At 44.2% G+C, this 21,558-nt stretch overlaps 1 protein-coding gene across 1 annotated transcript; it reads left to right on the top strand.

Moving 5' to 3' along the window:
• Positions 1-308: 308 nt before the first annotated feature.
• Positions 309-9,355, top strand: Mtx3 (metaxin 3). The gene is made up of 9 exons (XM_041663690.1): positions 309-484; positions 771-840; positions 1,173-1,249; positions 2,727-2,819; positions 3,544-3,726; positions 3,827-3,903; positions 4,910-5,067; positions 6,298-6,386; positions 9,058-9,355. The coding sequence occupies exons 1-9, from the start codon at positions 404-406 to the stop codon at positions 9,166-9,168; spliced, it is 939 nt and encodes a 312-aa protein (XP_041519624.1). The 5' UTR covers positions 309-403; the 3' UTR covers positions 9,169-9,355.
• The last annotated feature ends 12,203 nt before the right edge of the window (positions 9,356-21,558 follow it).

The raw sequence follows: 21,558 nt of genomic DNA, 5'->3' as shown, positions 1-21,558 counted from the left end.
CCAATCATGTCAACATAGGAATGGCAACCACAATTGAGACGTGAAAGGCAGGCAATGGCCCATTATAAAGACTGAACACTACAGTGTACCAACCACCACCGTATCATTTGAAAGCATATTTGTGTGAACAGTCATTTTACAGATTTAGGTGTACCATAGTGATGTTGGCACGTAGTAAAATGGCATGCCATAAATACTTGGAGGATGCCTAGCAGGTCTCTTTCCCTTCTCGCTCCCAGTCCGGTTGTTCGAGTCTCTTGCTAACAGCCTGGCGCTGTCCTTTCTGCTGCTATCCAGAGCCCCAAACAGTCAGTCCCTGCTCCTCGTCCCGCCCCCGCCACTCCACGTGCAGGAGAGTGGGCGGCAGGAGTACTTCCGGGTGACGGAGGTCGGCCCCGGCAAGATGGCGGCCCCCTTGGAGCTCAGCTGCTGGGGAGGTGGCTGGGGGCTCCCTTCGGTGCACAGCGAGTCCCTGGTGGTGATGGTGAGGCCGCCTTGCGGGCCGGGGCGCGGGAGGACTGGACTGGCTCGCTGCGGGCTCCGCTGGGGACGGACGGACGGGCAGGCTTCCCGCAAGCCACCGCTCTGGTCGGCCTGGCCGTGCTTTCTCCGAGCACGCCCGCCCGGCCTCCGCAGACCGACGTCCCTCAGAGCGCGAAGCCTGCGCGTCCCCGGCCGCGGACGGGGGAGGGGCGCGGGCGCGCGGGCAGCCTCAGAGCCGCCCTGCAGATTGCTCAGTCTAAAATGTCTCCTTGCAAACTCTGTTTCAGGCGTACGCCAAGTTTTCGGGCGCACCCTTGAAAGTCAATGTCATAGATAACACCTGGAGAGGTCCAAGAGGTACAGTATGAGCTTCCACACGCCCCTGTCTGCCCTTCTGACCCTGGCATCCCCTCTTGTGTTTAAAGCCGTGGGTATCTAGAGTTTTAGCTTCTTAGAACGACCTTGGCTGTGGGCTGGTTGCTCGCTCTGAGTAGTAACTCAAAATGCAAGCCCAATCTGTGGAAAATAGAAGAAACGAAAGTGTGCCCCAGACCTGCTCCTTGTGAAACTTCAAAGAAAAGGCAAACGTTCTTACAATCTCCCATGTGCAATTGGTCTAGTTTTTAAGTATTGTAATCTTCAAAATAGATCACGGTGTTTGCTTGTGTGTCAACTGTTTTTGATTATAGGCGATGTACCAATTTTGACGACTGAAGACAGCATTGTTTCTCAGCCTGCAAAAATACTAAACTTTTTAAGAAAACAGGTGGGTGGCTCCTTTTGAAGAAGTAGATCGTTTTCTGCATGCTACCCTATTATTATTTTAGACTGGGCTATACTCTAGTGTACCCTGACCAGCCAGGCTGGCATCAAATGCTAGGATTATAGGTGTCACCCATCACATCTGGCATCCTGTATGGCTTTTTGTTTGTTTTTGGTTTGGATTTTGGTTTTTAGAGACAGGGTTTCTCTGCATATCCCTGGCTGTCCTGGAACCCACGGTTGTAGATCAGGCTGACCTTGAACTCACAGAGATCAACCTACCTCTGCCTTCCGAGTGCTGGGACTAAAGGAGTGCTCAGCCACTGGACATGTTTTTGTTTTTGTTTTGGTTGGTTGGTTGGTTTTAGTTGTTCAACAACAGGGTTTCTCTGTGAAGCCTTGCCTATCCTGGAAATCACTCTGTACACCAGGCTGGCCTCGAACTCACAGAGATCCGTCTTTCTCTGTGTCCCGAGTGTTTCGATTAAAGGGATGTGCAGCTACTGGGCTGGCTTTTATTTTTAATTCATCATAAGGTGGTTTTACTTTTTACAATTCATTGGGCAACTGGAAACACTTGGATTTTGACCACTGAGAAACAAAGACTTGCTTCTCAATGCCGTTTTTACTGTGATTTTGGAAGTCATAGTGAAGTTTATGCAATGTCTATTTTTGTGAATGTATTGAAATGGATGTAAGAGGATTCAATTTAGTTATTCACGATTACTCTTGTTGATAACACTATCACTTTAGTCCCATTGTTCCTATACATTTCATGTTAAGTGTGACACCTGAGTTCCGACCGAATCTCAGCTGTTTTATTCGATCATTTATTCTTTTTTTTCTTTTATTTTGGTACTGGAAATTGAATCTGGGGTCTTGTGGCAAGTAGGAAAGCACTCTGCCCCTGAGTGTATTTTTTAGAAAGTGCTTATCTGATAGCCATATACTTTATGAAATCATGTATCTGAAATGTGTGGAAATGTAAATATTTATGTAGTAAATCCATGATGTAAATATAAAGATTCAAATGAACATGAAAGTTATTATTGGTTTTTCAGTACTCTAAGAAAAAGAACGTGTACCATTATAATTTAAGCAAATTCTAAATTGAAGAGTTTCTTTTTTATGGATAAAAACATTAGGGAGAACTATATATTTTTTTTCCTTTCTTGTTAAAAATAACTGCTTCTACGTGTTGACTTTGTATCACACGCCATACTCTGAACAAAGGTCATCAGTAAGTATGGAAACAATAGAAGTCAGCTGACACACGCAAGCAACTCTTGTTCACTTTGTGTATGGTGATACAGTGTTGAGAACCCTCTTTGCGATCGGGAACAGCATTCCTTGGGTTAGTACTCCCCTCATAATGTCAGCTTTGGCATTTGTGAGGGAGAATCAGAGTTCTGCTTCACTTAGCTCCCTTGTCCTTGGGATGCTCTCTGACCTCTGAGAGGTTTTGTTTTGGTTTTGAACAGAAATACAATGCTGACTGTGAACTCTCAGCAAAACAAGGGGCAGACACCCTGGCTTACATCGCCCTCCTGGAAGAGAAGCTTCTCCCTGCCGTGGTGAGTGTCTCTGAATACTGCAGTATTGCAGGGACTAGTAAGAATGCTGTGGTCTGTTAGAAAGAACAAAAAAGGGGAGGAGTCTTCAGGAGTAAATTTCACATATTAGTCTTGATATTATGAGTGAGAATGCTGTGGTCTGTTAGAAAGAACAAAAAAGGGGAGGAGTCTTCAAGAGTAAATTTCTCATATTAGTCTTGATATTATGAGTGAGAATGCTGTGGTCTGTTAGAAAGAACAAAAACGGGGAGGAGTCTTCAGGAGTAAATTTCTCATATTAGTCTTGATATTATGTCAAAACTGGATTCTCTTAGACATTTAGCTTCCCATTGAAGTGAATAGTTTGGTTTGCTTGCTTGGCTAGGGAAATGTTCTACCACTGAATTCCATTCCAACACAATCATACTGTTTTTGAAATAAATGCTACCATTGGAAGATGAAACTTTGATGCATGTATAGAATTGGCTATACTGTAGTTCTTTCATTTGGTGGATATTTACAGAGCCCTCGGTATGCACTAGGCTCTATTCTGGCTACTGAGATACAGCAGTCAACAAAATTTATATGTTTAAAATAATCTCATTTCACCTTGAGCCATTGTATCTGAAAAACTTAACCGGAGGTACTTTCTTCAAGGACACTTCTGAAGAAGCTGTCAGACTGACGAGTGATGCTCATTTTAGCAGGAGAACATCCCTGTAATTGTTTTGCCTTCCTTTGGCAGCTTCATACTTTCTGGGTTGAGAATGACAATTACTTTACTGTGACAAAGCCATGGTTTGCCTCCCGTATCCCTTTCCCTCTGAGTTTAATCCTGCCCGGAAGGATGTCTAGAGGCGCACTGAATAGGATCCTCTTGACACGGGGAGAGCCGCCCCTCTATCACATCCAGGAAGTGGAAGCTCAGGTATGGGAGTCTCCTAGCAAGCCCTCCAGGGAAGGGAGGAGAGAGGGGACTGGTCCTTACCTAGAGATGCTACTTCCAAAGTCTCCTTCATCCTTCTTAGATATACAGAGATGCCAAGGAGTGCCTCAACCTCCTGTCAAACAGATTGGGAACATCTCAGTTCTTCTTTGGTGACACGTGAGTAAATTCCCTTAAGGTCACTTTGACGTAGCCACCTCTTTGATGTTTCCTGCAGTATATTTGAAAAGTTTGCTTGATTTATGGCCTTCTCTGTTCCGTTACTACAAACACATCATGAAACTGCCTTGGTGGGAAACACTATTTTGAGTGACCTAAATCTGGATCCCCAGGCATGGCCACTCATGTTTGACTCTAGAATAAGCTAGCTCTTATCCCTTAAGAAGAAGAAGAAAGTCCCTATGATTCTGCTACAGAAGATGAGAGCCCCACCCCTGTAGCCCCTGGGCTTCCTCCTCCAACGGGCCATCTAGGGCATGCCCCTGTGGCCCACTGCACTGATCATGAAGCCATGCTCTTCTTGTTGAACACCCTGAAGGAAGTCACTCAGCAGTTCCTCAGTCCCCAGGCTGGTGGTTGGTTTTGAGTTTGTGTGGACCCATATATACATAAATGTAATTTATCATTTGAATCATGTAAACAAGAGTTATTTCGATATGTTGCGTGTGTATATTCAGTGAAATGTGAGTTAAAGCCAGTTTTCCCACCCCTCAGAAGATGGGTTTTTCACTTCAGAAGGGCGCCTGGGGGTAGAGCTGATTGGCAGAGCTCTCAAACAGCACACATAAGGCCCCGGGTTCAGTCTTTAGCCGGGATTTACTGGGCTTTTATAGGAAAATTTTTCTGTTGGCATTAATCTTCCATTAGCTTAATGTGCTGCATATGGCTGTGATAGCATCGAGCATGCCTCCACCCGGCTTCCAGTCCATAACATTTGTCGTTTACAACCTCAATTTCCTCTGAATAAAATAAATGGCTAGAATATTTTTAAAACTACTTAGAAGGTAAAATGCTGGCTGCCTTCCTTTTGGAATCAAAAATGGGAGCAAACCATTCAAAACATGATGTTGCCTATTAGACCTGACAGACAGCTTGAAGAGCATTTTAAAATGTAGTCCAAGTCTGTCTGCCCTTAAGCGCTCCTGACAGAGTCTTCCGTCTCCAGGCCTTCCACCTTGGACGCCTATGTGTTTGGTTTCCTGGCACCTCTTTATAAAGTGCGTTTTCCCAAGGTTCACTTACAAGAGCATCTGAAACAGCTCTCCAATCTGTGCCGCCTGTGTGATGACATCCTGGGCAGCTACTTCAGACATGGGCCCACGGGTAAGTCGGCTTTAGCTAGGGTGTACTCAGATCGGGCACTTTAATGTCTCCTGGCAGCGCGCAAGATCTTGTTGCACATTGTCTTAGACTCTGGTTCATAGCTTCCAGACCTGGTGGTTTGCCCGCTACATCTGCTGCCATGTTCTTACGTACATGGAGAAAGAGCCATGTGACCCCGCCCCCCATCCTCTGGACTTCACACATTCTGTGTATCTTCTTTATAAGTATTGCCCCCCCCCCCCAAGTGGGTCACTTTCTTCTCAAGGATTAAAGTGCGTGTGTTGAGTCCCTGCTGAAGGTAGTGTTTACCCCATCAAATGGGCGGTCACTTTACATAATTCTCACCTGCTGCTTCCAGCACTCTCCCCTTGAACAGAAATCAGCAGCAGATTGACTTTGGTGAGGTCACCCCCATGGTTCTACTACTTGAAAATGATTGCAGCAAACTGGAGATAGAGTAAGTAGAGGGCTCTTGGCACTTAGGATGGCATTCTCTCTGACTGGGGGCCTGTGCTTAGGGGACTGGGCACTGAGTGTGGATATGTAGAGGTGGCTGCAGTGTTTATCCTTCTGAGAAGCAGAAGTTGTGAGATAGCTGGCTTCAGCAGACTGGCTGTTTTTTATTTTACTTATTTATTTTTTATGGAGGATTCTCTGCTTTACATCTAGAGAAGTCTAGGAAATGGGAAGTTAGGGAGCTAAGTGGCATCCGACCTTGTCGCTCTGGGGCAGTGGCTAGCCAGCCTGGCTCCTCAGCTCTTCCATAGTTCCCAAATTAAAATGTCTGGGGATCAATCCCAGAAAGCTCTGCTTTTAAAAATTCCTTTAAATATCTTGGATGCCTGGTAAGTAGGTGTTAGGGAGTCGCTACCTTAGCAAGGCGTCTATAGTGTTACAGCCAGTGACCTGCGTGTAGTGACTAGGGAGGGGGCAGCACCATCTGGAGAGCACCGCGCCTTACTAACCCCTGTAGCCGCCTGCATGTCGTGTGGCTCAGTGTCTCCCAAGAGCACAGTTCAGTCTTTCCCTTTCCGCTTCCTACGGAGCACTGCTGTCCCTCCTAACTTTGCCCTGAACCCAAATGTTTTTCTCGTTTTCAGTTTTCTTTTGGGGGGAGGGGGAGCAATTAGATTGATGGGTAAACCGAAATTTTCTTTTTTTCAATCTTCAACAGCTTGAAAGTCTTTCAAAGTTTGTTTTCTCTCCCTGATCTCTCTCCTGACGTCTCAGGCATCTCTCCAGCTGGACAAGAAATGGTAGACGTGAACCTGCGGAAACTCACACAACTTGTAAATAAGGAATCCAACTTAATTGAAAAGGTCGCGTTCCTTCATCATTGCTTTCCTGTCTGTTTTCTGGGTTGTGTGTTCACTTGACACTCTTAGTTTTAAAGAGTTTACTTTTCAAGAGGCTGTTTATATATACTTGGAGTGGAGATTTGTTTAATGTGGTGTTTTGAAGCCAGCAGTGGCCTGATTGTGCTGAGGGAAATTTGAGTAATTGTGTTGGGCCTGCCTTTTACTATATAGTTTGCACTTACCAAGTTGGGTGACATAAAGATTACCTTTAAAGACGGAAAATCAGAAGCAAGCCTTGCTTGTTGTCCTTGCTGTCCTGAAGTCACTTTCTGTAGGGTCTAAGCATCCATGTTTTCTCTTCCATATCAGTAATGTCTTTTTCTTCTTCCCTCATGCCCCTTCTTTCTTATTGTTCTTCTTGGTCCTGAATGTGGTCTACAGTATCTTCATCATTGAGTCCTTTATCACTTTGGAGATTCTCAATGTACGACAGACCATGAGGGAGTGAGTGGGTAGAGGAGAGAGCCAACAATGGCGGATTTGAGGAGGACTCTGATTGGAGGGATGTGAAAGGGCCGTGCAGATTCCCCCCTAGTGTGTGATAGACTTGATGCTTTCACATGCACTGAGGTAGAAGAGCTTCATAGGAGTCAGCAAGCCTTCTAGAGGCTCCGTGTGCGGATGCTCTTGTCCCATTTCATGGATGTGATGGTGCGAGTGTCATCACCTGCCCGAAGTCTTCTGGCTGAAGAAGGTAGAGAGGAGACTTAACACTGTAGACATGGGGACACAGGCGCCAGCAGTGTTGCGGTTCATTGTTCTTTTCCGTAGGCAGCTGCTCAGCTTCTAAGTACGATTGTGTGTCAGTCACGGAGAGGATGTGTCAGCTTGTCACGGTTCTTCTCTGGGATGGCCTTCTGTTGCCAGTGTCTCATGTGGTGTTGGTTTTGGAGAAGCTGTAGCGTTCATTGCTGTTCAAGTGTTTGTGGTGTGAGTTAAAGCCTGGGCAGGCTCTATTTGCTCAGTCTAATACACGTCCTATGAAGATGTGTGCAAAGTGCTAAGTGTGTTTACAGGAGCTCATTCGTCTATAGGAAGGCTGTTTAACATAGTTTCCTTTCCCTTTTTCCTTTTCTTTTTTTGTTTTTTCTAGATAAGGTTTCTTTGTGTGACAGTACTGTTATATAGTCCTGGCTGTCCTGGAACTCTCTTTGTAGACCAGGCTGACCTCAAACTCACAAAGATCTGCCTGCCTCTGCCTCCTGAGTTCTGGGATAAAAGTTGTGCATCACTACCACACAGCTTCTTTCCATTTTCTGTATGTGATCCATGACAGATATGGCAGGGGAGTTATGAAATACCCACACAGACAGAAGGTAAAACAGGAGCCCGTTCACTATTTTATACATATCCACCTTGGGTCTTCATCAGCTTATAAAAGTCTTGTAAGACAAGCAGGCGTTCATATGTGCTCTTGTGTAGGAAGTGTGTGATGGCTGGTGAAACACAATAGGACAACTGGTCTGCTTAGCCACCACTGATCACAATTTATAGCAAATATCTAGAGCGTAAGAGAAAGACTAATATTTGAGATACAGTTCTTGCTGGAAAGTAAGTGCTGCTCACCACAGTTGTTCCCTGGTCACAAGTTTTCCCTATTTGAAAATTAATAATTAGCCTTTTATTTTCTGTCTTCTGCAAACCTTACACATGCACACACGCTTTGCCAAAATATTTCTTCCTTGCTTTGAAACCATACTGAGAAGTGGGGAGTTTAAAATATTCTGCATTTATGCAGAGCTCTGAGAACAACTTGTCTATTGGGGGAGTGATAGGATATTCTTTTCTGTTGGTTTTGTGGTTTAATGGCACTGCTTTCAAGTTGTTGAAAAAGTGAAGTTGATAGAGAACTCAGCATCAGTACTCTGGGGTGAAGATGGAGCTTGGAGACTGGCTAAATTCTGAGTAATCTCACCTGGTATTCCAGGGTGCTAATGTGTGTCTCGGACATCTTGGCATTTTCCTAATGTACTTCATGTAATGGTGTCTCTAAGGTTGGCTCAGAAGTGATCCGTGTTTGAAAGACCTCTGGACTAGATCTAAGGCCTTGTCCTTGCCACCGTTTCCCCAGCATCCTTTGGTCTACATACTCTCAACTGGGGAGGAGGGAGCTGTGTCGCGTGGCATTCTGGCCACTTTCAATTTGGAAAAGAGGAGTAGTTTTTAAAAATTGTGTTAGAATAAGAAGACATGGGTCGTGATACTGGCATTAGAACCTGGAAAGGGGACTTCTGTTTTCTAAGCCTCATTTTGTCATCTCATGTAGGGTGGGACTGTGCCTGCTCTTTAGTGTGAGGGAAAGATTAGCAGAGCACATTTAGAGGTAAGTGTTTACCGATACCTGCAGAGAGTATCTTAAGTGAGTCCCGATCAAGTTCAGCAGCATGTTCTTTTTTGTGGAACTTATTATAATTTTGTGAGGGGCTGAGTATGAGCCACGCTGCTTCTTGTGGATGCTGAGTCGGCTGGTATTTGAGATGACAGTCCTCATTTGTGAGCAGCTGTCAGAGAAATGTGTCTCCGTCAGTCCTGCCACCATGCAGTTCTCTTCTCTGTAGTCTAGATGGGGAGGGCGCAGTCCACCAAAGAGGAGCCTCAGCCGTAGTCAGATGTGTCTTTGTGCTTCCTACAGATGGATGACAATCTCCGCCAGAGCCCTCAGCTTCTTCCTCGGAAGCTGCCAATGCTCAAGCTGACTCCAGCAGAAGACGAGAATAATTCCTTACAGCGGCTGTCACCCTGACAGTCACAGCCTGTTGCAGCCAAAGTCTTAGGATTGTTTGCAGTAGTCGCTTATACTGAGTGCACGGAGACAAAAAGAAAACTGCCGTAATAGGTCTAAGGAAGACTGTGAAACAGAAGGAGCTGAACGTGACTTTCTTTTTAAACTAGGGAAGCTTTTATTTCATCTTGGCAGTGCATTTTGAATGCTAAGCAAGCGGGTGGGTGGGCGGGGCAAATACGTGGTACTGTATATAAAAAGCTGCCTTAATCATGGCAGATCTTTGCCTTTGGTTCAGGTGTTGCTGATGAAAAGCTGCAGTTCTGTTCTGAATGTGCATTTTTAATTTCTTTAAGTTAATTTATTAGCTTACTTTTCTTAGTCCTGTCTCAATAATTATGTGGCTCTTGGGCTGAGATCTTAATCTTCTTTTTAGAAGTCTGATGCCTATTTCAGGAACTAGGAAAAATAGAAATTATTTCAATAGAAAAGCCTGAATTTAACTTTAAAAAGCAGCAAGGAATGTGCTTCTTAATTATTCTCTTGTAGGTCTGATCCTCTTTGTGTTTAGTGCCACACATGCAGCTGTTGAGGCGGTTATGTAATGCGCATCTGATAGCACGTCAGTATGAATAAGTACTTCTGGTATGTCTGCTCTAAGCTAGCAGAGGCCAGTGTGGCAGCTTAAGCCTGTGTATTTTAGCACACCATTGCCTACTGTCTCAGTCTTGTATTAATTCCAGAGTTGGACGTCTAGCTTATCTTACTGTATTAGCTGAAATCCCTAGTGAAGTGTGCTCAGCGAACTCTTAAGCACCCTTGGGATGAGGGATGAGCTACTATGAGGGTCCTGGAGGTACCTCCCATGTGTCTGGGCTGAGTGCTCCACACTTGACTCAAAACAGTTTGTTTCATAGTAAGTGTATCTTGTGCCCACACACTTTCTGACAAACTATTATTTCCTGTATATTTTTAAGTACATTTTCAGGATCCAAAGGAATAAGTCAAAAATAGCAAATTTCTAAGGCAATTTATATTTATTGGTTGCTGAATGAACGGTTCAACATTTGCTGAGTGTTGTAACTTTACATATAATAGGAACATGCTTATTTTAGTGGCTGAGGTGCTTCTGTTGTTATAATACCACTTCTGAGATTTTTAAAATACAAGACTGTGTTTTGGGTTAGTGTCTTACAGGATTACCATGGTGCTCGGCGAAAGCTTACCGGAGTCTGTAGAAACCAGGCTGCGTTGTCTGGAGACTCAGCTGCTGCGAACAGAGCGTGGCTGTGTCTGGCTTGCAGCACCCTGGTTTGCTCTGTGTCTTGATAGATGAAAGCTTTACATGAGACAAGGTAGTCTACAGTCTTGTTCATCTCTTTGGGCGCATTTAGGTCAGGTAGGCAGTGAGTTTCACAATACTTCTGTAAAAAAGGACTGTGTATGTGAGTGTGTACACGTGAGTATGTGTGTGCTGTGTATGTTGCTCATCTTGCTCATCTTAGGCAAATCACAACCATATGAAATCTGAGTGTTTTGTTTTGAAAGTCATGATCAAGAGGCTCCGTTGTCTCTCAGACTGATCTGTATTGGTTAGCACATTAATCAGATTCTGTTTATGCTTTAATCAGGGCTAGTCATTTTCAATTGTGATTTAATAGTAAACCTTCCAAGAAGTATTTGAAGTAGTTTACAGTAATAAAACACATGTAGAAATAGGACAGTTATTTTTGAAAAAAATAACAATTTCTAAGAGAAAGAACCATATCAACACTACTAGGCTGTAAAATCAAGTGTGAAATCTAACTCTGTGGGTAAAGCTCGAAGATAATACTGAGTGAAATTCTAATAAGGCTGCTGATGTCTAGATTAAACGTGTAAAACAGCAGTTCCCAACCTGTGGATCGATCAGCCCTTTCACGGGGTCGCATATCAGATATGCTGCTTATCAATATTTATGATTCACATAGTAGCAAAATTCATTAGGAAGTAGCAGCAAATATAATTTTATGGTTGGAGTCACCACAACATGAGGACTGTATTGAAGGGTCTCAGCATCAGGAGGCTGAGAACCGGTGTGGAAGAACGCAGCAGGTCATGTTCAGAAGACACTAGAGGTCAGCCAAGAAGTGTACGGTAATATTTTGTGCAGGAAACCCTTACTGAAAGGAGCTCATTGTAGAATCACAGGCATTTGCCCTTCTCAGTGGTGAGGATGACTGCTCGGAACTGCCTTTAGCCGTACATTCTGTAGCCCGTGTGCTTGAAGACCACATTTCTGAGATGCAGATCAAGGGTTGGGAAAGTAGGAACCTAAGTGCTGGCTCTCTTAGTTCAGCTTTGTTTGTCTAACAAGTGAGATGAGAGAAAACTAACTGAGCACAGGATGCTTTAGAGACTAGCACACAGAGAAGCTCTCAGTGGGAAGTGACTTCTTAGACTGGACAAAGGGCCCATGGTCACCCTGTCAGGATGTTTGGCGTGAAGCTTGAGTTTGCTGGGAAGAGTGATCCATGGCCTTGACCAAATACTGTGAGCCATTGTCCTTTGGAGGTGATGGTAGAGGACAGTATGAAAACAGGGACTCTGCTCATTTTTATTTTTGTTGATAGTACAGAGCTAGAAAAATTGGTTTGCTAATTCTCACAAGGGAATAATCCTGAATGAGCACTGTGTCACAGTGATGACCTAATGCTAAGGGCATTGCAGACAAGGAGGATGGGATTCTCAGAACTTTGACCTCATGAAAGGTTCACATTGCTAGCGAGTTTCAGTTGAAGTATGTGAACTGTTTCTGGGTACTAGAAGACCCCTGGTGGAGTTTTTTTTAAAGCAACCATTTTTATTTGTAATCTCTAATAGTTTACAATTGATAAATAGAGTAACACCAAGGAACAGAGACGTTTATGTTAGAGCTAAGTTGAAAATCTTCAAAGTCTCAAAATGGGGGAACTAACATTGACAGAAGCAGAAGCTGGTAATGGAATATTTTAAGAAAACCACTTTGTTCAGGTAGCTTCATGTAATAAAGTGGGATTTGAATTGAATAGTGTTTCTTAGAGCCTCTTTCAAGCATATACACCTATCGAGCTTGTTAAAAATAATTTTTGATGGAATGGGTTAATTTTTTGACAGCCACAACCGTAACCACTCAGGAAATAAAGGTTGGAGTATGGGCGGGACTGACAAGGTGGCTCAATAGTTAAACGAACTTGCTACTCTTGAGTTCAGTGTCCAGGAACTATGGCAGATGGTTACCCCCTAAACTGTAGCCCCAGGGGATCTGGTGCCCCCTTCTGAAATCCATGAGCTCCTGCACTCACAGTGTGCATTTACCCCCATACACATAATTAACACTAAAATAAATTAAATAAACATAGGAAGCTGAATGATAGATAGGGCCATGGGTAGCTCACTGCTATTTTTGTAATGCCTTAAGAGTCTATAATTACTTCAAAATAAAAGGGTTATTCAAAGCCAACTTAATAGAGTTAAGTTTGTCACTATCTACCATGTCTTAAATTTTTAACACTGCAGACCTCGTATTTATTTAGTTCCAAATGAGAACTACATTTTATCTTACTAAAATTTTTACTTTGTTCTTGAGTCTAAGAAAAAGCAGCTGGGGTTTCTAACAAATCATTCTCTGAAGTTCTCCTATGCTATACCAAGAAAGTTTTCTAAAAACTTTGCACCAAAAACTTATTTCCATAAAATATCAAAATGCTTACGATTTTATGTTTCTAGTCTGTGTATTTTTCCCTGTGACAGCTGGGTTCATATTCAAGGACAAAATATTTTGAGACCTTTTTCTGTCTTTGTGTGGTCATTCTTTTTTACCTTGTATTTTTTTTCTCTCTGTATGCACTGTGTGGCACTGTGCTCACTGACGCTGCCCTTCCGTTGTGGAAGTGTGACGTAGCTGTGCACCTCTGTTGTGGAAGTGTGACGTAGCTGTGCACTTCCGTTGTGGAAGTGTGACGTAGCTGTGCACCTCTGTTGTGGAAGTGTGACGTAGCTGTGCACTTCCGTTGTGGAAGTGTGACGTAGCTGTGCACCTCTGTTGTGGACGTGTGACGTAGCTGTGCACTTCCGTTGTGGAAGTGTGACATAGCTGTGCACTTCTGTTGTGGAAGTGTGACGTAGCTGTGCACCTCTGTTGTGGAAGTGTGACGTAGCTGTGCACCTCTGTTGTGGAAGTGTGACGTAGCTGTGCACTTCCGTTGTGGAAGTGTGACGTAGCTGTGCACTTCCGTTGTGGAAGTGTGACATAGCTGTGCACTTCTGTTGTGGAAGTGTGACGTAGCTGTGCACTTCTGTTGTGGAAGTGTGACGTAGCTGTGCACCTCTGTTGTGGAAGTGTGACGTAGCTGTGCACTTCTGTTGTGGAAGTGTGACGTAGCTGTGCACTTCTGTTGTGGAAGTGTGACGTAGCTGTGCACTTGTGTTGTGGAAGTGTGACATAGCTGTGCACCTCTGTTGTGGACGTGTGACGTAGCTGTGCACTTTGTTGTACAGCCAAGGGATGTAATTGATTGTATCTTGTGGTTATTATTAGAGTTAATCCTGAGCAAAGCCACAGCGTACATTTGGGTTGTGATGATTGCTCTTTGTGTATGTTCTTGGTGGTTTAAAAAAAGAAAAAATAAGTTGTATGTTTATTCCCCCCTCTTTTGCTGTTGTTCAGTTCTGCGAAGTTTACATTTATTTCTTAGTGTTTACATATTTCGTAGATTTTAAAGAAATCCGAGGTTATGTGAGACCATAGCTCAGTGGTTTCACCCTGAAAGGTTTTATTGAAGTGTCTTTGGAGTTCAGGATGCTGGTTTGCATAATGAGGTAAGTTGGGAGAGCTTTGGTTTTAGTTTTTAAGTGTTTGTAAAACAGTTTAGTGTAGAAGTTCCTGTTGGGTGCTGTAGTCTCTAAGAGCCCAGGCTGCTTGTTGTGCGGTCAGGACTTGTCGTGACAGAAGCAAATGCGGACTCTGGAAATTAAAAAGACGTAAAAAATGTTTTTCCCCCAGAAAAATATTCCATGGATTACTTAAAAGAATTGGCGTTCTTGACCAATGATATAATAAAAGGGAAACTTGAGTTGATTGCTCGTGACTAGTGAGGGGTATGTTGTGAAGACTTACTCAAACAGAATAAAGTAGCTTCTTTAAAAGGAAAAAAGATGGACTGTTTTGTGCCCTCATTATTATTAATTTGAAATTACAAGGTAAAAACATTTAGTTTATGCAAGAGTAGTTTCTAAAAGGGTATTTGGCAGAATATATTGTTCTAATAAGTTTGGAAAATTCTGTATTAGGCAAAGCTGAGTTGCTGTAGGCTTTTCAGAACCTTTGATGTGTAAATGTGTGGCTTGGTTTCCAGCTTCAGAGATGTTTGATTTTATTAGCAGAGAGGATAGTCTGAACGAGGCTGCGTGTGAGCACATGTAGAGAGGACAGTCTGAACCTGGGTGCGTGTGGACACATGGAGAGAGGACACAGTCTGAAAGAGGGTGCGTGTGGACACATGGAGAGAGGACACAGTCTGAACGAGGGTGCGTGTGGACACATGGAGAGAGGACACAGTCTGAACAAGGCCGTGTGCGGGTACATGCTCGTCTCCCAGGAGGGTTCATCATATCCACTGGGCACCTCCATTTAATGTACTGTTTCCCTAACTTATTTTACTGTGGATTTTTTAAAGTAGGTGTTTTATGGGATTTGAGTTCTGAGAAATTTCCTAGGAGAACATTTATCTTTTGTTCTGTGCTCATTTCAAGGTTCCTGTCTTTGTGTTCTTCTCTAGTGGTGGAGAGGGTAACTGGGTAACTCATTTACAAGTATGAACCAGCTCACCAGTGAGGCATGTGGCCTTTTTCAGCCTCTGCAGCATACACAATTGCAGGCTTGGCATTCCAGGGTTTGGATGTGCAGGCTCGCCTTTGGCCTCTGAGTTCTGTGTGATGGCAAAAGACTTAGCCACATGAAAAGCTCTTAGATCTTAGTTCTAGCGCTTCAGTTTTCCTCTTGCAAATCAGAGCGATGTCTTTTAATCATGTAGTTTACGTGTTCCAGATCCTTGGAAGCCACAGGAAATGACCTGCCAGAGTTTGCATCGGCCCTCTGAGAGCCGATTGGGATGGAGAGGCCATGCTGGCTGCTCGTTCTTTGGTCCACGGGTTGCTGGCCTCTTGATCTGTTGGAGGAGAGGTGTGCACAGCCTTAGTTAAGTGCAGATGAGCTGGGTGTCTTGTGATTTATTTTATTTTGTAAAATTGAAACTGAAATGTTTGTAACTTAGCTTTAGCTTTCTGGAAGGTAACAGTGACCACTACAAGAGCTACATGTGTATGCATATTGGCTCCATCTCCCCCTGCCTATCTTTGAATAGCAAACATTTTTAATCACCTGTCTAGTGTGCAAATACGATAGTCTCCTATAAAGTAAACTATTAAAATCAGCAATGCCGGCCATGGTCTCATATTCTAGCCTTGCCTACTGTGAATGTATTTTACCTAGAACTGATGTATAAATACCCAGAAATGGAAATGATGATCATTGTTGTTAAGAATTTATTCTGATAAATGACAAACTGGATATAATCTCAAAATAGCTATTTTCTCAATAAAATTTCAAAGCACCTGAGTGTCTATTACTTTTTGGTGTGATATTATTTATTCATTGAGGTGACTATCTTCCCTGGGGTGAGCTTGAAGTGGTTGAAGTAGTTGCCAGTTGCTGACTGGGTGCTGGGGCTCAGCTGTGTGGAGTACTTTTCCTTTTCACCCACTTTGTCTAGGATACGTGGATAGCATTGTGAGCTTTGCACCCCATGCTAAGGGGGTAGAGGGCTGCGTTCCGGCCACTCACCTGCATGCTGTATCAGACACCCACAGCTTTGCAGGGTTGTTACCTCTTCATCCTGAGCTCTGTCGGCCTCCTCCCTGTCTACCCACACTCCAGCCATGTTGCAGTGAATGGAGACACTAAGAACACTACTTAAGGTTGGTGGGAAGATGCTGGTTTTTGTCCGTGTGTGCGTGTGTGTGTGTGTGTGTGTGTGTGTGTGTGTGTGCGTGCGCGCACACGTGCATACGTGGTGGCGGGCAGTTAACAGGCCAGAAAATAACTGTGAGCGATATCTCAGGAGCTATCCACATTTTCCAAAGTCTTACTACCCTGGAGCTCTATGGCCAGCAAGCCCCAGGGCTCTTCCTGCTCCATCTTCTCAGTGCTGGGTTAAAGCTTGTGTGGCCACAAGCAGCTTTCTCAGTGTTGGTTCCACAGCCAGACTCAGGTCCTCATACACAGGTTTCTCTGACCAGACCATCTCCTCAGCCTCCTGCCCCCTTTTAATGGGATGTAGAGAGCCCTGTTGGTTTTTAGCTGTCTGAGGGCAGATCCCCTGACAGAACACCCAATAGGGTCTACCAGGTTTGCTTTCGTTGAAGTATAATTACCAGGTACTAAAATGTGGGCCTCCTCCAGGGACATCTTTGCTGATCTGTGTGTCCACAGAGAACCAGAAGCAGGCAAGGTGATAACACGGCCCACCTGTTTCCCGCTAAGGGGTAGGCTAGAACGCTAACTGGGAGTCATAGCCGAGAGCCATTCAACAAAGAACACAAGACATTCTTATCCTTAATTGCTCCCCTCAGAGGACCAGGTTTGTCTGGTACTATTTGGGCCACTCTGGGATGGAAGGCTAGGGCACAAACTGTCCTTTGCTGGTCCTTTGCCGCAAATAGCAGCTATTAGTAGGAAAAGTGAAGTTTGGCAGGCCACGTTGAGGTCATAAATGAATTGCCCCAACAGAGATGGAGAAGAGCTGAGGGGTGGCTGGAGAGATAGCTCTGTGGTTAAGCACACTGCCTGCTCTTCCCAGAGGACGCTGGTTCTAATCCCAGCACCCACATGCTCACAACCATCTGTAACTAGTTCCAGAGGATCCAACGCTGCTTCTGGCCTCCTCCTTCGGGTCCCGAATGCATGTGGTAAAGTGACATGCAGGCAAGACCCTCAAGAACATAAAAATAAATAAACCTGTAGACCAGGCTGGCTGCAAGAGCTAGTTCCAGGACAAGCTCCAATGCTACAGAGAAACCCTGTCTCGGAAAACCAAAATAAAAAATAAATAAATAAACCTGATTTAGAGAAACAGCTGGGAAGTGCACCTGGGCTTGAAACAACTGGAAGAGGTGATAATGAGAAGTCAGGATTTGCCCTTCTGTGATTGCGTCCCTGAGAGATTAAGTGACTCAGCTTCTTCACTGTCTGACCGGAGCTTCAGAAGACAAACCATGCTGTTTCTTCAGGTACAGGAGTCGGCCTCCGGGAGTGCTCTAAGCATCTGTGATTAAGATGAAGACAGCTGTGCATCATTTCTTTTTTTTTTTATGATTTTTTTTTTTGAGACACCCTTTCTCTGTGTAGCTTTGTAACCTGTCCTGGAACTCACTCTGTAGACCAGGCTGGCCTCAAACTCACAGAGATCCGCTTGTCTCTGTTTCCTGAGTGGTGGGATTAAAGGCGTGTGCACCATTAACACCTGGCTCATCAAAGACATTTCTATCACAGACGCCTGAGGCTCCAAAAGCTACACATTTCCCAGTGGGGGAGAAGCAGTTGTATTTTTCCTTTGAATAAGAGAATGAAAATAGCAGACATGATTTCACATATATAACTGTAACTAAAGATTGTTCCTGAGATCTTACATTCCGGGACGGCGGTAGTCTCAAGAGTTCACACTTTGAAGAAGTTAACTCTTTTGGTATAGAAGGAAGCATTGGTGTTTCCCAAACATCTCAGTCGGGACCACTTAGTGGTTAGGTTCATTTTGAATGCGGAAAGCAAACAGACGTGCTTCAAGACGCATCACCTTCTCCACTTTTGATATGCATTATCCCAGTTTTCTCCACGAGAGGGAAAAATGCCTTTCAAACCTGTTAAACCACCAGGCGGTGGTGGCGCACGCCTTTAATCCCAGCACTTGGGAGGCAGAGGCAGGTGGATCTTTTTGAGTTCAAGGCCAGCCTGGTCTACTAGAGCTAGTTCCAGGGTAGGCTCCAAAGTTACAGAGAAATCCTGTCTCAAAAAAAACAAACAAACAACAACAACAAAAAGCCTGATAAACCACTTGCATTTTGAATCATACCTAGCATTTGGACTCCTGCTAAAATGGCTTAGAAAAACGTGTGCGTGTGTTGTGTGTGTGTGTGGGGGGGGGGATCTAGTATGTGTAGAAATGAAGAGGAAAAAGAGGGAAGGATTGCACATGGAGGCAATCATGAATTGGTTCCAAAAGTGTGTAGAAAATGTAATCATTGAAGTATATGGCTGAGTGTAGATTCTACACTCTGCCTCTGTAGTTTTGAAGCTGCTCAGCTCACATTCATGCCAGGCTCGATGCCCATCTCCTAATCAGTGCCATGTGGAAGCCGGAAATATCCAGATTATTTAAATGCCATTTCTCTCCCTTTCCTTCATCTTTAAGGGGAAGGCTGCTGTGGTAGTACTGAGTGCAGACAATTTCCTTTCGGGGTGTGGAAGAGGCAGTGAGAGATTGCTTCAAGGAACTCCCAATATGAGAGGAGTGGGTGCCATTTCAGAATGGGATTGTCGCAGTTTAACTTAGGGTGTTTTACTTCATGCTGCTATAACTATTCTCAGTGTAGGTTTTTTTTACAAAAAAGGAAACCATTTCTTATCATTATTGAGGCTAGGAGGTCCAAGATTAGGGGACTGACCTCTGTGATGGCCTTATGCTGGAAAGTGGAAGGCCAGGAGAGAGAGGGAGAAGGGACTAAATTCACACTTTTATTAGAAACCCCCACAAATAACTAACCCATTCATGTAATGCTAGCATTAGTCATTCATGGGGCAGAGCCCTCATTGCCTAATCCCCTCCCTGAAGCTTCCAACTTCAATACTGTGATTTAGGGATTAAAGACCTAGCTCATGGTCTTTGAGGGAAGCACTAAAACCATAGCAAGTATCAACAGCTTGCCAAACACACAGCTTTTCCTTCTGCTCTGCAGTCATAGTTACAGATCCTCCCCAAAGGTCAAAGGCAAAGGAGAGACTGCACATGGAGCTTTTCTGTACAATCATGCAAAGCCCTGAAGTAGATGTTTATAGCTATGGGAACATGGGGCATCCATTCAAAGGAATCAAGGACCAATTGAAAGCTTCAATGATGAACATGCCCAAACAGCAGAGAAAATCCATGAGGCCTTAACCCTATACAAAGAACTCTAAGCAACTGAGAAAAGCCGAGAATGGGAGAGGTGGTCTTCCTCAAGGCAGAGCGCACCAATTGGTTGTCAGTGCCGAAAGTTCAGCCCTGAGAACATACAGACAAGTAACATTATTTGGACTGAACAGGTTCTATTTAAACATACAAATGGACGGAAATAGAAGACACTATCCTGAGTGAGGTAAGCCAGACCCAAAAAGAGAAACATGGGATGTTCTCACTCATACTTGGTTTCTAGCCATAAATAAAGGACATTCATGATCCTAGAGAAGCTAAATAAGAAGGTGAACCCAAAGAAAACATATAGGCATCCTCCTGAATATTAAGCTTCATCAGGCGATGAAAGGAGACTGAGACAGAGACCCACATTGGAGCACCGGACAGAAATCTCAAGGTCCAAATCAGGAGCAGATGGAGAGAGAGCGCGAGCAAGGAACTCAGGACAGCGAGGGGTGCACTCACACACTGAGACAATAGGGATGTTCTATCGGGAACTCACCAAGGCCAGCTGGCCTGGGTCTGAAAAAGCCTGGGATAAAACCAGACTCGCTGAACATAGCGGACAATGAGGACTACTGAGAACTCAACAACAATGGCAATGGGTTTTTGATCCTACTGCATGTACTGGCTTTGTGGGAGCCTAGGCAGTTTGGATGCTCACCTTACTAGACCTGGATGGAGGTGGGTGGTCCTTGGACTTCCCACAGGGCAGGGAACCCTGATTGCTCTTTGGGCTGACGAGGGAGGGGGACTTGACCGGGGGAGGGGGAGGGAAATGGGAGGTGGTGGCGGGGAGGAGGCAGAAATCTTTAATAAATAATTAATAAATTAATAAATAAATTAAAAAAGTAAAATAAAATAAACATATATGTGTATATACATATATGCATGTGATAACGATAAAACAAGACCATGAATTTGAAGGAGAAGGGGAGGGACATATCGGAAGGTTTGGGAGAAGGAAAGGAAAGGGAGAAACATAATCAAATTATAATGTCAAAAAAAAATCTTTGCTTTCTGCAGGAGGGGCATGGGAGTTCAGTGTAGCTGAGATGGAACCTGGGGTTTAGGAACAGGATGTTTCATTGCCTGTTCTTGGGCTCTATTCACTGCGTGCTGGTGATTCTGTTGTCATGGGGAAGCTCCAAGGACATTTATCTGGGCAGGATGGGAGATGCCCCAACCCAACAAAAGATTGTCCGAACCCGGATCCTGATTGGCTGCTGTGTGAGACACAGAAGACCTGGCAAGTCTTAGTCGAGTTTACAGTACAGAAGATTATGAAACCGGATGACCCACCAGAGGCTTTGAAGAAACAGAAGAGCTGCCTGCTGTAGGGAGAGCACGGGTTGCAGAAGCCCAAACCATCTAGGTGGGAGAAATGAGAAGGAGAAGATGAAATCAGACAGGTCATCAAGGGATTGCTCAAGAAATGATTTAGTCATGGTTAGGAACTGAAGAAGAATGGGATGGAAAGACAATGGACTCGAAGTTTCAAAGCCAGGTTTAGTTTAATATGGGAGACTGGCGATTTTATTTTGAACTGCTCTTTATATTAATGTAGAGTTGTAACTGGATCGGGAGGCGTGGCTGCTTCTACACCTTTATAACTTACTAAAATGTGTAGGATAGTCGGCTGAGGAGATGGCTCAGCTGACAAAGGGCTCAATGCATAAACACAGGACCTGAGTTTGGATGCTCAGCACCCACATAAAAAGTTCATGTCTGTTACCCCAGTATGAGGGTATGGAGACAGGAGAATCCCTGCAGCTTGCTGGACAGTCAGTCTAGTTGGGTGAAGCTTCAGGTTCCCTGAGGGACCCTATTTCAAAAAGTAAAGTAGAAGAGTCATCAAGGGAAACATTCAATGCTGATCTCTGGCCCCTATGAACACGTGCATCTGCACCACCACCACCACTAACACACACACACACACGCACACGCACACGCACACACGTAGACAAAGACTGCTTATTCATTTTCCAACCATCCATACCCAAATAGTCACACAAAAATCATATTAATTACAGCACTGTTTGGGCAATAACCTAGGCATATCCCTAGCTAGCTCTTACATCTTAAATCAACCCATTTCTATTAATCTGTGTATCACAAGGCTGTGGTAAGGTTCTGGCATCTTTCCCCTTCGGCAGCTATATGGCGT

This window comes from Microtus oregoni, unplaced genomic scaffold (genome assembly GCF_018167655.1).
Source record: "Microtus oregoni isolate MIOR12 unplaced genomic scaffold, Mior012 000014F_ref0000157, whole genome shotgun sequence".
Lineage (NCBI taxonomy): Eukaryota > Metazoa > Chordata > Mammalia > Rodentia > Cricetidae > Microtus > Microtus oregoni.
This window is presented reverse-complemented; position numbering and strand designations above follow the sequence as displayed.

Bases quoted from the DNA above. Each gene is read 5' to 3' on its own strand.
- Mtx3 (XM_041663690.1), top strand. From the start codon at position 404: ATGGCGGCCCCCTTGGAGCTCAGCTGCTGGGGAGGTGGCTGGGGGCTC. The intron at 485-770 runs GTGAGGCCGCCT...ACTCTGTTTCAG, and splicing joins GCGAGTCCCTGGTGGTGATG to GCGTACGCCAAGTTTTCGGG. The intron at 6,387-9,057 runs GTCGCGTTCCTT...TGCTTCCTACAG, and splicing joins AATCCAACTTAATTGAAAAG to ATGGATGACAATCTCCGCCA.